Source organism: Ammospiza caudacuta, chromosome 7, assembly GCF_027887145.1.
Source record: "Ammospiza caudacuta isolate bAmmCau1 chromosome 7, bAmmCau1.pri, whole genome shotgun sequence".
Taxonomy (NCBI): domain Eukaryota; kingdom Metazoa; phylum Chordata; class Aves; order Passeriformes; family Passerellidae; genus Ammospiza; species Ammospiza caudacuta.
Genome location: NC_080599.1, coordinates 8,367,134 through 8,381,231, shown reverse-complemented (window position 1 = coordinate 8,381,231; position 14,098 = coordinate 8,367,134). Strand labels below are relative to the sequence as shown.

The 14,098-nt window shown below is 49.7% G+C and overlaps 2 protein-coding genes across 2 annotated transcripts in view; both read right to left on the bottom strand.

The window, feature by feature from the left end:
• The window catches only part of LOC131559625 (zinc finger protein 345-like), a 740,983-nt gene that overhangs the window by 489,867 nt on the left and 237,018 nt on the right, over positions 1-14,098 (bottom strand). The window lies entirely within an intron of this gene.
• On the bottom strand, positions 9,113-10,030 carry LOC131559847 (olfactory receptor 14J1-like). Its single transcript, XM_058808355.1, has one exon. The coding sequence runs from the start codon at positions 10,028-10,030 to the stop codon at positions 9,113-9,115; it is 918 nt and encodes a 305-aa protein (XP_058664338.1).

Here is a 14,098-nt window from a genome sequence, read left to right as displayed (position 1 = left end):
GCCCTGCCTGGGCTGTGCCAAGCAGGACACACAAGCCCTGACCCCCATCCCTGAAACAAATCTCTCACTGAGACATTTTAAAGGAATTACAATTGTTTGTGTACTGTGAGTTGGACTCCCTAGAGAAATACCAACAGGAGATTCTCAGGAGCTCAAAACAACCAAACAGCTTTTACTGGTAACTTTACAAAATCAGAGAAACTTTGGCAAAAGGTTCTTTATGACTTTGTAGTGGTTTTGGTTTGTTAATTCAAGATTTTTCTAATATTGAGATTTCTTAATTAATGGATTTGTGAATGTGGTGGGTTTTATTGTTGGTTAATTATTTATGTATGTATTTTGTTTTAAGACTGGATTACAAGAAAGGTAAAGTAGGCCTAAAATTTTAATTAGGTATAAAGGAGTTTTATTAAAAGTAAATTAAAAAAGAAAAAAGTAGAAAGAATTAAAATAAACTCTTTATTACACTTTTTTTTGTCTTTACAACTTTTTACTGACAATGTGGAGAAACAGAACTTAAAATTTCTAGTTAGTTTACTATTTCTAGAACAGGACTACCTTGAGAGAGAAGTTTTGGTGTTAAGCTTACTGAGATTTTTTTACAAGAGGAAAAAATAGGGCTTTTGTGGTTCTTTATTTGGTCATGGATAGCAGTTGCTGGCGGAAGTTAGTTATTGTGAAGGTTTTTTTATTGCTACAAGTTTTTTTACAGTTTGCTGATGGGCCATGTTGACTTATGGGGTATTGTTTAAAAGATGAGTTGTTTAAAGGTAAAAGTTTTTATTATTTACTTTTAAAATTATTTTTATCTCTGAGAATAGAGATTTTCTTTTGAGGATACTGGACTTTTTTTCCTGTTTAAATTTTTGATGAATTTCCAGTTATTTTAACATTTGTTTATTTTAGTATGGAGGTTTTTGTTTGATATTATTTTGAAAATATTTTAAATAGTTTTTTGTGTTTTAAAGAAAAAGAGTTTTTTTCTTTACAGTTTATAAGAGGATTATAGTTTTTAGATTTAGGTAATTTTTCTTCTTTTTTTTTATTTGGGATTTATTTTTTTCTTTACTGACTTTGATGGTTTCATATTGTTTTTTATATGCTTATATTTTGCCTTTTTCCTATACTCAAGGGAGAATTGACGTTTTGAAAGGACTGACACCTGACCTGCCAGTAAGTTGTGGTGGAAGTTGTGGTTTGGCTGTGTTAGGATTGGTTTTATGGTGTGTTTTTGACTTTTTTTTTGTGTTTAAGTTTTTAGTTGTAGGGTTATTTTGTATGGGTTGTGGGTTGTAGGAGTTTTTTGTTTGAGTTGTGTTGGAGGAAAGGGACTTGTAGGTAAGATTTTAATAGTTGTGCCTAGCTTTGTTTTGGTTGGGGTTTTGTAGCCTCTTGTTTTCCTGTTTGGTAGTTGTTGGGTTTGGTTTGGTTAGAATGTGGCTGATGGGGATCGGGGCAGCCTGGGGAGAGAGGAAGGGGCTCAGCCCATGGCAGGTTCCTGGGTTTGGTTTGGTTTGGTTTGGTTTGGTTTGGTTTAGTTTGGTTGAGATGGGGGCCAGGGCTTGCTGCTTCTTTGTTGACTGGAAAAGAAAGAGGAGGTTCCTGGGTTTCTTTGTCTTTAACATTTGTGTTTAACAGAGGTGTTTTCAGTATCTCAGTGGTTTAACAGATTGTCAGTTACACAAAAAGTTTTGTATTACTTTTTAAAATTCTTCTCATGTCAAACTACGACAGATAATCAGTCAACAAAAAACACTTCTGAAAGCATTGACTTGGCCCATTCAACTTCACAAACTCTAAGCCTGTTAAATTTTAAGTTACTCAACATTTCCAGGAGCACAGAAACAGAAGAAGAAGACACAGAAAGAGAGAAAGGCAAAAAAGATCCAGAGAAGCTCATACACAGGTACCAGCTCCTGGATTCCAGCACTGGTAAGATGGAAATTCCAATTTGGTCAGCCTTCAATTCCCCTTGGTCTTCCTGGGCCCTGCCCCCAGGTGGCACCTGGAGTCATTTGGTCCCTCAGGAGCTGGGCTGGGGCTGCAGAGGTGGCTGTGGAGCATTGCCTGTGCTGTGCCAGGGACTGGCAGACACTGCTGGGCTGGGATAGAGGCTCTGGGGGGATTGGAGTTCCAGGGCAGGGCAGGGCTGTGGTTCCAGGGCAGGGCAAGGCTGGACCTGCCCCTTCCTCCCCACACATGAAATGTTTCAAGCCAACAATCTCCTCCAGTCTATCAGAATACGGAATGTTGGAGGTGAAATCCCAATTCTGGCCATGGGTGCCTAGAGGTGCAGGACAGTTCTTTTCCATAGGAAGGAAAGCACAGAGCCTAATGTTTGTAAGGCAGGTGAGAGACTGACTTGGCCAAGGCCAGCCAGACTTGTCAGGAATGGCAGATTTTGTCTGGGAGCAGTCCTTGGATTATGGGAATTTTGGAGGTGGAAGCCCAATCTTGGCCATGGGCACCTGGAGAAGCAGGACAGTTCTTTTCCATGGGAAGGAAAGCATGGAGCCTTCCCCAGTGGTTTGAGGACAGATGGGAAGTGACCCTTGTGAAACCACTGCAAGACAGACTTCTCCTGGCAATATTCCCATTGGAACAATCACTGGATATAAGGAAATTCGGAGGTGAAATCCCAATTCTGGTCATGGGTGCTTGGAGGAGGAGAAGATAATTTCCATAGGAAGGAAAACATGGACCCCAGTGTTTCAGCAGCAGAAGAGAAGAGACCCTCAACATGCTAAGGTCAGCTGAACCAGTCAGATGGTCCCTGGGAGGCCAAACCAGCCAGAGCTGTTCTGTGTTCCCTTGTTTTTATGGGGTCATAAAAACAGTGCCATAATGGTGACTTGTTTCCAAGGGGTCCAGCAGTGTCACAATGGCCCCTAGGTTTCATAAGGCCCTGCAGTATCACAATGGTCTCCATGATTCCATGAGTCCTCTCAGTGTCACAATGGCTCCTTGGTTCCATGAGGGTGTGAAGTGTCTTAATGGTCTCCCCATGTTTTCATGAGGCCCTGCAATGTCATAATGGACCTTTGGCTCCATGGAGTCTCACAGTGTCACAATGGCCCCTTGGTCCCATGACACCCCAAAGTGTCACAATGGTCTCCATGGTGCCATGAGGCCCCTTGATGTCACAATGGACCCTTGGTTTGATGGGGCCCCTCAGTGTCACAATCATCCCTACATTCCATGGAGTCACACAGCATCAGTACAGACCCCTTGGTTCCATGAGATCCAGCAATGTCACAGTGGTCTCCATGATTCCATGAGGCCCCACAGTGTCACAATGGTCTCTTGGTCTCACAGGGCCCCACAGTGTCACAATGGTCCCTTGGTGTCAGAGGGCCCCACAGTGTCACAATGCTCCCTTGGTTCCATGGGCCCTGTGCTGCTGCATTCCCCCCTCCCCTTCTCAGGCCACCCCGCCAGCTGAGAAATGCTCCTTGGGCCTCAGCCTTGGCCAACAGCCCTGGGCTCAGCTCCTCTGCAGCTCATCACAAACACTGTCTGCTCCAGGCACTGCTGCTGCCCAACCAGCTCCTGGTTTCTCTAGGAGCAGCCCTGGGAACTGTTTTTGTTCCCTCAGTGGCACAACATGCCTGTTCTCACACTGCCAAAGAAGGGTGTTGGTGCCAAGTGTGGCCAGGATGAACCATTGCTGGGACTGGAGCCCCTCTCTTGGGGCCCTGCAAACAGCACTCCAAAAGGAGCCCTTGGAGCTCTCCTGGGCCAGCCACTCCCTCTGAGTGGGGCCTCTCCCAGCCGGGAACTCTCCCATTTGCTGCACTTGGGGATCCCCAACAACCACAGAGCCTGGGCCGATCCCCCCACTCCTTCAGGCTCGACCCTTTGCCGTTTGCTGGGGAGATGCCAAAGCATCCACAGGGAGCATTGTCTGCCCTCAGGGGAATTGCTCACAGGTGCCTTGCACTGACTCTTTGTGTCTGTGTGCACACAGGAGTGCCTGTGCTGGGGAAATGTGGCAGAAATGCTGCTCTCTGAGGGGCTGGAGTGCCGTGGATAGCTGAGTCAGTCAGGTCTGTAGGGAAGGTAAAATCACAAGGTCTAAGTGAAGTTAATTGCTGATGAGAGTTGTTCTTTTGCGAAGTTGTTACCTTTAATATAAGTTATAAGCTAAGTTCAATATTGTTAAGTGTTATTCCTCTGTTAACTTGCAAACTCATATGTTTAAGTTAGGTTAAATGCTGTTATGCTCTGCTCTTTTGCTAAATTGTGAAGTTGAAAGTATCAGTTAAGGTATAAGTTAAGTCCTCTTAATTTTGAGCTCAGTGAAGCTTTTAGGCCATATTCCTTTTATCCCTGCCCTCACTGTCCTTGTGTCACACACACACACACACACACACACGGACAGTTCTCAGGTAATTTCTGGTTTGATTGCATGGATTCTGTTTGGTTTTGTTGTGTCTTTGTTTCCCTGGTGTGCCTGAAGTGTCCAGTCACCAGCAGAGTGACTCTTGCCAAGGAACTTTGTGCTGCTGTCCCTTAATATTAAATCTGGTTTTTGCTGATCCCTTGCTGGGGATTTTTTCAGCACTCTCAAGGCCTCGTTGGTAGCAGGGTGAAGGAGCCCTGGCCCATGCTCTGGCCCTGGGGGACATGGGGACGCTGCCAGGGGGTCCCTGTCCCCCTGTGCCACCCCCAGGGTCCCGTCCCCCTGTCCCCGTGTCAGGCCCTGGGGTCGATCTCGTGGAACATCCTCTGGGGGAGGCTGCGGGGCTGGGGGTGGGGGGACCCGGGGGGACAGGGGACCCTGCTGTGACGAGCAGGGTTGGACTGCTCTGGGGAGAGCTGTGAGGGGGGACGGGGCAGAGTGACCTCCCCAGGGACCTCACACAGCCCCTGTGATGTCACACTGCCCCCGTGATGTCACACTGCCCCTGTGATGTGACATAGCCATCTCTGTGATGTCACACAGCCCCTGTGATGTCACAGAGCCAACTCTGTGTCACCTTGTGATGTCATACAGCAGTACTGTGAGGTCACAAAAGACTGATGTCACAAAGTCACCCTGTGATGTCACAATCTGTTCTGTGAGGTCACAGCCTGCTTTATGATCTTACACAGCCACCAGGTGATGTCACAACCCACTCGCTGATGCCACAGAGTCACCCTCTATGATGGCACACTCTACTCTATGACCTCAGACCCTACTCTGGGATGTCACAGCCCTCTCAGTGATGTCACAATACCATCAAGAACTCAGTTCTATTGAAACATTGACGTTTCTTGCAATTTAAAGAGATCCCTGTCAGGGACACAACTGAGAAAGTGTCCCCAGGTTCCAGTTAGAGCAGAACACTGGAGGCAGTGATCACAGCTGGGGACAAGCAAGGCAAAGGTGTCTCTGGTGCTGGGCACCACTGGATGTGTTTCAGGAATGAAAAGGGCCAAGGCCTGAGCCCCAGCTCCTGGCCCGGCAGATCTGTCCCTCCCTCCTTGCTCCGGGCTCTTCCCGGGATGGGCACTGGCATGTGGGGATGTACAATGGCAAGGGCAGGAGCATGGGGCAACCCCTGCCAGGCTGCTGAGCAGGGACAAGGAGGCAATGAGGCCCCAGGCCTGCAAGGGTCACTTGTCCTCTCCTGGCCTCAGGCCCAGGCCCAGCAGCCATGGCCAAAGTGCTGCCCAAGTTGGCTCTGTCAGGGCTGTCTTGCAGCTGCTGCCCATCCCTGTGCCACCTGCAGCCCAGGCTGTCCCACGGTGTCCCTGCCCTGCACCTCTGTCCCTGCAGGCTGTCGGCATCCCCCGGCTGCCCCACCTGGCTGGGCCCTTCCTTTGCTGACAGCTCTGCCTCCTGCCTGCCTCTGCCTGCCCACACAAAGCCTTGGCCTTGATACCAAAAGGGGTAATTCAAATTTTACTGTGCCTATGAACTTTGAGCAGAGAAACAAGGCATTCAGGGGCTCCCTTCCCAGCAGGAATGGTTGGAAGAGTAGATGAAGACATCTGGCTCAAGAATGCAGTGATAGAAAAAGCAAGGGCTGAATCTGGGAACTTGGGGTGGGTTTTATGGAAATGGGTAAATTATAATACACACATAGGGACTGTATATAGGCGATACACTGGTAGAGTCACTTGTCCACGTCAGGAGTCATCACCTGCTGCACCTCAGGCTTGAATAAATTATGCTCTCTTTAACATCAGATTAGTATTAAGGAGTCTTATTCTGATATTTTGGCTATTTGGTGACAGCAGAGGCTCACAGAACCAAGGATCCAGCTGTGATACTTGGAACCCCATGGAACAAAGGATCCATTGTGATGCAGTGGAACCCCATGCAACCAAGAGTCCATTGTATCAGAGCAAGGCCTCATGGAACCCAGGAGATCATTGCTGACAGTTTGGAAGCTCATGGAACCATAGGGTCATTGTGAGAGTTTGGGGCTGCATTGAACCAATGGTCCATTGTGGCACTGCAGAACCTTCTGGAATCAAGGCGGTCATGTTATTCTATAGAACCTCATGGAACAAAGGATCAATGGTGACCCTGTGGAACTCAGACCATTGCTGACAGTGTGAAAGCTCATGGAACCAAGGGTCCATTGTGACACAGCAGGGCCTCATGGAACAAAGGGTCCACTGTGGCTCTGTAGGGTTTCACAGAACAAAGAAGAACATTTTGACCCTATGGGGCCTCATGGAACCACCTGGCACTGTGACACACTGGGGCCACATGGAGCCAAGGGGCCATTTAGACACTGAGGAACCTCACAGAACCAAAATCTATTGTGATGCCTTGGAACCTCATGGAACCAAAGGTCCATTGTTACACTGTGGGGCCCTGTGGAACCAATGGGACCATGGTGACACTGTGGTGCTCCATGGAATCAATGGGACCATGGTGACACTGTGGTACTCCATGGAACCAAGGGGCCATTCTGATTCTGCTTTTCCTCATGGAACCAAGGGGCCACTAAAGCACTGCAGGGCCTTGTCAAACTAAGGCAGCCTTGTGACACTGCAGGCCCCCTTGGAACCGATGGTCCATTGGGATATTGCAGGGCCTCATGGAAACACGGAGACCATTATGAGCCTTTGGAACCCATTGTAACCAAGGGGCCATTGTAGCACGGCAGGGCCTCATGGAATCAAGGGACCACAGTGACACTCTGGGGCTCCATGAACAAAGGGGCCATACTGACACTGTGGAACCAAGGAGGCCATTGCTGAGCTATGGGGCATCATGGAGTTGAGGGTCCACTGTGACACAGCACGGCCTCATGAAACCATGGAGGCCATTTTTACACTTTGAGGCCTTGTGAAACCAAAGGGCCATTGTGGCACTTTGCATCCCCATGGAACCATGGAACCAAGGTGTCCATTGGGACACTATGAGGCCCTGTTTGGCCAAAGGGCAAGTGTGGAAGAGTGTGGCACCATGGAACCAAGGAGACAATTGTGACACTAAAAGGCCCCATGGAACAAAGGATTCATGGAAGAATGTGGGACTCAAGGAACCAAGGTTCACTGTGACATTGCAGGGCCTCATGGAATACTGGAGAGCATTTTGACCCTTCAAGGCCTCATTGAACCAAGGAGACCATTTTGAGACTGCAAAAAACTCTATTGAAAACAATGCAGTGAGAATAAATTTGTCGTGGTTACTTTTCCTGTTTATAGGTTGATATCAGCAATGTCCAATTGATATTGACCCCAAGCAACTTCTAGTGCAGTCAGAACAGATATGAAAGTCAAGACCCTTAATGGCTGACAATCAATAACACTTTGTCCCCACCCTCTCCCCACCATTTCTCTCGTCTAACCTGTGGCACTCCTATCGATCAGGAAGGATGTGCCCAGCAGGAGCAGGGCAGTGATTCTTCCCCTGTGTTAGCACTTGTTGGGAAGCACCTAAAGTGCTGTGTCCAGTTCTAGGAGCCCTGGAGTTGGCAATAGGAAGAAATTTGTACCAGGAAAGAGTAAAGAAAGCAAAGGTGAAGCCAAGGAAATGCTCAGGGCAGTTTTGGGGGGTTGCCAGGCAGCCCTGGCTCTGAGCAACAGCGTCTGCAGTGGCACAGGAAACTCCCAGCTGATGGGAACAAACATTCTGGCTGACTGCAGAGGCCAGGACAAACCTGGGTGGTTTCCCTGCCATCCCCCAGCCCTTGCTGGCCCCAGGGGCTGATGGCATTTGTGCTCCCTCAGGTTCATGTCCCCACACCAACAGCATGGGGGTGCTTCCCCTGCTCTGTGCAATGCAAACAGGGGCTCCTGAGCCAGTGCTGCTGTGTCTGTGCCTGCAAGGATGGGGCACCTGTGTGAGCTGGGGGAGAGGCCAGGGCTGCAGAGGGGGGATGTTGTTGGCAGCTCCATGAGGACGCTCTGGGACACTGCCCTGGGCTGTACAGCGCACTGGGGATGGATCAGTCCCTGCTCTGCTGCTCCTTCCCATCTGTCCCAGGCCCCAGCCATGCTGTTTCTCCCCAGCCTGCCCACAGCCAGCCTGTGGCTTCTCACGGGGGTTTTCTGTGCTGAGCATTGGCCTGGCCGTGTTCTTGAGAGAGTCTGGGCAAGGAGCCTGGAGCCCCCAGGCTCTGGCCTGAGGCATCAGCGCTGCCCCAGCAGTGCCCATGGCCTGTCCCTGCTGCAGCCCCGGCACTGCCACCTCCAGGGCTGTGCCCAGCCCCGAGAGCACTCAGGCCCTACAGCAACACCAGGGCCACCAGGGCAGCGGGGCAGGGCCATGGCAGCAGCACTGGCAACACCAAGTGCTGCTGCTGCTGCTGGGCACAGCTGCTGGGCCAGCACTGATCTGCCCCCAGCTCTGCACACAGACATTGCTGCTGCAGCTCCAGAGAAGGCAACAAAAGGGCATCTCTGGTGAAAACTTTGCTGGGACGTCCTTTACTTCCTTTAAATACACCAAGAGTGCAGTCCCCCATTGACACAGTCTGTGGCCACAGGGAAGGTGGAGAGAAACACAATGAATAATGGTACAAACAATGACATTTATTTGTGGAAAATATTAAAAAAACTAAAGCAAGGAAAAAAATACTCCACAAGCAAACCAACAGAAAGTATCAAATATGACTTTGTTAGAAGTGATTTGCTGAAATTGGCAAGCAGTTTATTGTTTCTGAAATCATCCAGTCATCAGTCTCCACACTGCAGCCTTCAGCTCCTGGTTCCTCAGGCTGTAGATGAGGGGGTTCAGGGCTGGAGGCACCACTGAGTACAGAACTGACAGGGCCACATCCAGGGATCTGGAGGCGATGGAGGGGGGCTTCAGGTAGGCAAATGCTGCAGTGCTGATGAACAGGGAGACCACAGCCAGGTGAGGGAGGCAGGTGGAAAAGGCTTTGTGCCGTCCCTGCTCAGAGGGGATCCTCAGCACAGCCCTGAAGATCTGCACATAGGAGAAAATAATGAACACAAAACAACCAAATGATAAACTGCTAGTAACCACAAGAAGTCCAAGTTCCCTGAGATAGGATTTGGAACAGGAGAGTTTCAGGATCTGTGGGATTTCACAGAAGAACTGGCCCAGGGCATTTCCCTGGCACAGGGGCAGGGAAAATGTATTGGCTGTGTGCACAAGAGCATTGAGAAAGCCACTGGCCCAGGCAGCTGCTGCCATGTGGGCACAAGCTCTGCTGCCCAGGAGGGTCCCATAGTGCAGGGGTTTGCAGATGGACACGTAGCGGTCGTAACACATGACGGTCAGGAGTGAAAACTCTGTTGCAAGAAAGAAGATTAGTAAAAATAGCTGTGCAGCACATCCAGTGTAGGAGATGTTCCTGGTGTCCCAGAGGGAATTGTGCATGGCTTTGGGGACAGTGGTGCAGATGGAGCCCAGGTCAGTGAGGGCCAGGTTGAGCAGGAAGAAGAACATGGGCGTGTGTAGGTGGTGGCCGCAGGCTACGGCGCTGATGATGAGGCCGTTGCCCAGGAGGGCAGCCAGGGAGATGCCCAGCAAGAGGCAGAAGTTCAGGAGCTGCAGCTGCCGTGTGTCTGCCAGTGCCAGCAGGAGGAAGCGTCTGATGCAGCTGCTGTTGGACATTTGTGCTGTCTTTACATGGTGATCTGTAAAAAAATAAATGATGGGATATCTGGGCTTGGAGAGGACTTTAAATATCCCAGCACAGCTTGGGGGCACTTTCCCCCCACTACCTGCTAAGGGCTCTCCCTGCCAGCAGCTGCTTCCCTGTGCCCAGGGCTGGGCCCTGCCGGTGCTGCCAGAGCCCAGCCCAGCCCTGGGGGCTCACCTCTGCCCTGCAGACCCCTCCCAGCTCTGGCACTGCCCAGGGGCAGCTCTCGCTCTGCAGGCTCTGATGGCAACATCAGAGTAACCCCAAGGAGACTGGAAAAATGACACGGATGCAGCCTCTAAGGGGTCCTGTGGTGATTGCTGTTGCTGCCTGCTTTATTCAGATCTGAGAGAATTTTTTAAATTTTTCTCAACCTGAACTGAGAGATGAATATCTATGTGCAATTTCCAACCCAGAGTAGTGGATTAATAAAGCAGGATATCCCCTTTCATGCAGCCCTTGCCTTGCTATGCTCCCTGTATAATCTACTTGGAAATGTGCTGCAGTTAAATGCCATGCTAAGAGCAGTCCTGAACAATGCAGCATCCTCCCCACACAAGGAGAACACTTCCAATCCTTACCAGCTGTCTCCTCCCACCCAGATCTTGTCCCCCAGTGCTGGGAGCAGCTGCCAGGGCTGGCTGAGAGCTGTCCCTGGCAGGCAGCAGAGTCCCTGCCCAAGCACAGAGCCCTGGGCTGCAGGACCCTGCTCTGTAGACAGCCCTGGGCACCCCTGGCTCCTCTGCACAAGAGACAATCAGAGAACGTACTCACAGAGTCTGTAGGCTTTGGGATGTTCCAGCTTTAGGAGATCACTGCAGGAACTGCAGCTGCATTGTCCTACAGCCAGAGGTTCCTGTGCCAAGGGCTGGCAGTGATTCTGCCCCAGGCACTTCTCAGCACCTTCCCAGCCCTGACTGATTGAAGCTCTCTGTGCCTCTGTGCTGTGCCCAGGGTGGCTGCAGGCAGTGCCCCAGCCCTGCTGGGCTGGCAGAAGAGCTGCTCATCAAGAGAAATGTGCTTTTGAAGCTCTTCTTGTTTACCAGGAGCTGCCTCTGGGCCAGGAGCCCAGCCCAGCTCAGCAGCACAGACAAGAACTTTAATGAGCCTCTGGGGCTTTGTGCTAAGGCCCTGAACATCAGTCCCTTAGAGGGAGCTGAAGAAACCTCACCAGAACTCCAAGTCAAAATCCAACTCCAAAGTTTTTTTTTACTTCTTGGACTTGTAATGGGTCCCACTGAGGGACAAAACTGAGAAAGTGTCCACAGGCCCCAGGCAGAGCAGAGAACTGGAGGCACTGATGGCAGGTGGGGACAAAGAGAAGCCAAGCCTTGGTGCCCTGGGGCACAGCAAGGTCTGTGCCACCAAGGGCTGTGAGGAAACACCTTGTTGTGAGGCCCTGGGGCCTCCTGGCACAGCCCCAGCCAGGCTGGGCACTGTCAGCCCCTTGTCCTGACCTCAGCATCCCTCCCTAGCCCACATCCCATGGCCTCAAGGATCTGCTGGAAGGAGTCCCTGGGGAGCCTTGCTCAGGAATGGTCCTGGGGGCTCCTTAATGCTCCCTGCAGGTAATGCAGGTTTTTCAAAGGACTTTGGGTTTTGCTTTAGCCTTGCAGTCTCTGAGAGCTTTGTGCAATCATGACCTCCAATTATCTGCTGTAATTAGTCCCTGGAGAGGCTCTGTCAGTAACAACACTCAGTGGGGCTCATTAATGCTTCAAGGTACTTCAGTTATTTTAAGTTACTTGGTGTTTCCCTTTTGATACAGACTCTGTGAGAGATTTGTGCAATCATGGCCTCAATTATCTGCTTTAACAAGTCCCTTGAGAGCTTTGTATTGACACTCAGTGGAACTCATTAATACTTTGAGATAATAATTTCTCTAGGTGCTTTAAGCTTTTTAAGGTGCTTTGGAATTTCCTTTCCTCAATGAGGCTTCTGAGAGGTTTTTGTGCCATCTGGCCTCCAATTCTCTCCTACAAGGAGTCATGAGGAGCATGTTTGGGGAGGGATCTCAGTGGGACTCATTCATGCTTTGAGACACTTTGGGGTTTTCTTCTGTCTTTGACTCCTGGAAAGGTTTGTGCAATCTCCTCTCAGACCTTGAGATTCAAGGGCTCAGCTCCAAATGTACCATGGGGCTCATTAGAATCAAGCAAGTCCTGACACACCATGGTTTTGCCTTGATTTCCCTCTACTGTAGTGCAGTTCACTAGGAAGTTTTTTTTCTATTGTTACGGAGAAATATTTCAAAGAGCTTCTAATAAATCCACATTCCTGTTTTAAGGGTGTATGGTTCTATTTAGAGAAGAAATGATAGCAGCATTCTGTGACTGATATTGACTTTGAAAGGAGCTCTGGCCTGCTCTGAAAAGCTGTGTCTTGAGATCTGACATAGTGTGGAGAGCCTTGTTTCACATTTCCAAACTCCATCCTGTCTCTCCTCACTCACCTGGCATCAGCTTAGCTTGGAGAACTGGCTGGTCTCAGGCAAAGAGGGTTTTTTTTCTTTTCTGTTAGCACTCTAAAACTCCTAAGCTCCCTGTTGAAAACAGACACCCTCCTCAAGTGTGTGCCAAGCCCAAGCTGCCACCAAGAGCACTCCAGACGTGCCCTGGGCCAGCTGTGAGGATGTGTGGAGGCCCAGAGGCCTACCATCAGAGTCTCAATCCCCCAGACATGGAGGACTGGTTCTAGATAAGAGGAATAGGCTTTCAGGTTAGGGTGAGATGCTTTCTTCTCATATTGATCTTTGCAGACACATGCTGATTTATGTTACGTTAGGTTACCCCATTGGCCTAATTACCCTAGTTCAACACCTGTTGCCCACTTTTGTTTGGCCCTAGAAAGTTCTCTCTCCGTCCCTCCATTGGCCCTAGTTTGCTGTATTCCGCCACCCTTGTTTCCTATTGGCTGACCTGAGCTCTGACCCCTCCTCTGCACCATCTTCCCCCATATCCATTGGACCCTGACCCTCAGCTACACCCTCACTACCCCATATAAGGCCCTGTTCCCTTAGTCTACACCCTGCCTTCGTCCCTGGATCCTGTTCAGCTGTGTAGCCTGTTCTGTACCAATAAACCCAGTTTGCTGGAGATCATATGAAGACCCATCCTGCTCATTCTGTCAGCTTTCTAAGGCAGCAGTGAGGTTTGGGCTCATGAGTGCTGGACGCTCCAAGGGCCTCAGTAGGGCCATGATGCTACACATGGCGCCCAAAGAGGAACCACATTCCTTGAGGTCCCTGTGAGTGTCTCCAGCAGTGATCCTGCCAGCAAGACGTCACTGGAAGCTGTACCCCTTTGGGTCAGCCACAACACTGAAGTGAGACTCCAGTTTTATGGAATCTCACTGAAGAAGAAGTTGACAATCCCCTCAACATCCGTGGGACCAGCTTCTCTGACATTCCCACAAGCCCCACTTTGGCTGGAGATTGTGCCTGTGAGACTGAGAGTGAGTACTGAGTGGCAGAGAGCTCCCAGGGCTTCTGATTTTCTGCTCCTGTGGGTGTGCATTCCCTCTTCCACTGGGGGCAGCTACGGGAAATACTCATTCCCAAGCTGAAAAGGATGTTTTTGTTAAGTTTTGGAGAGTTTTAAATTTAGAGGGGAGTTAATTTTCTGAAGGGAGTTTAAAAGGTATTGTTCATGGTTATTTGAGGAGCTTCCTGATATCTCTGTTGATTCTATCTATCAGTTATCATTTTGGGATGCTGTCGGGGAAAAGTTTTATATTTTACAAACACAAAGGGTTTTAAAAGTTGGGAAATTTTATCTGTTGTTTCATTCAATTTATAGGATCATTTAATGAGTTCATGATTCCAACCCTTTGCCCTGGTTTATTCAACCCGCCCTCCACGTTCCCAAACCCAGGTTCCCTGAGAACAGGATGGGAGATGGAGCCCGCCCTTTGGCACAGACAAGCCATCTGCTGTCTGCCATCTCCCCTCCTTTTCTGTCCTCTCCTCAGGATGGTAGTGGCCATGCTGCCTTGAAATATTCCCTCACCCACATTCCTTCATTCCCTAGTTCTAATCCTCC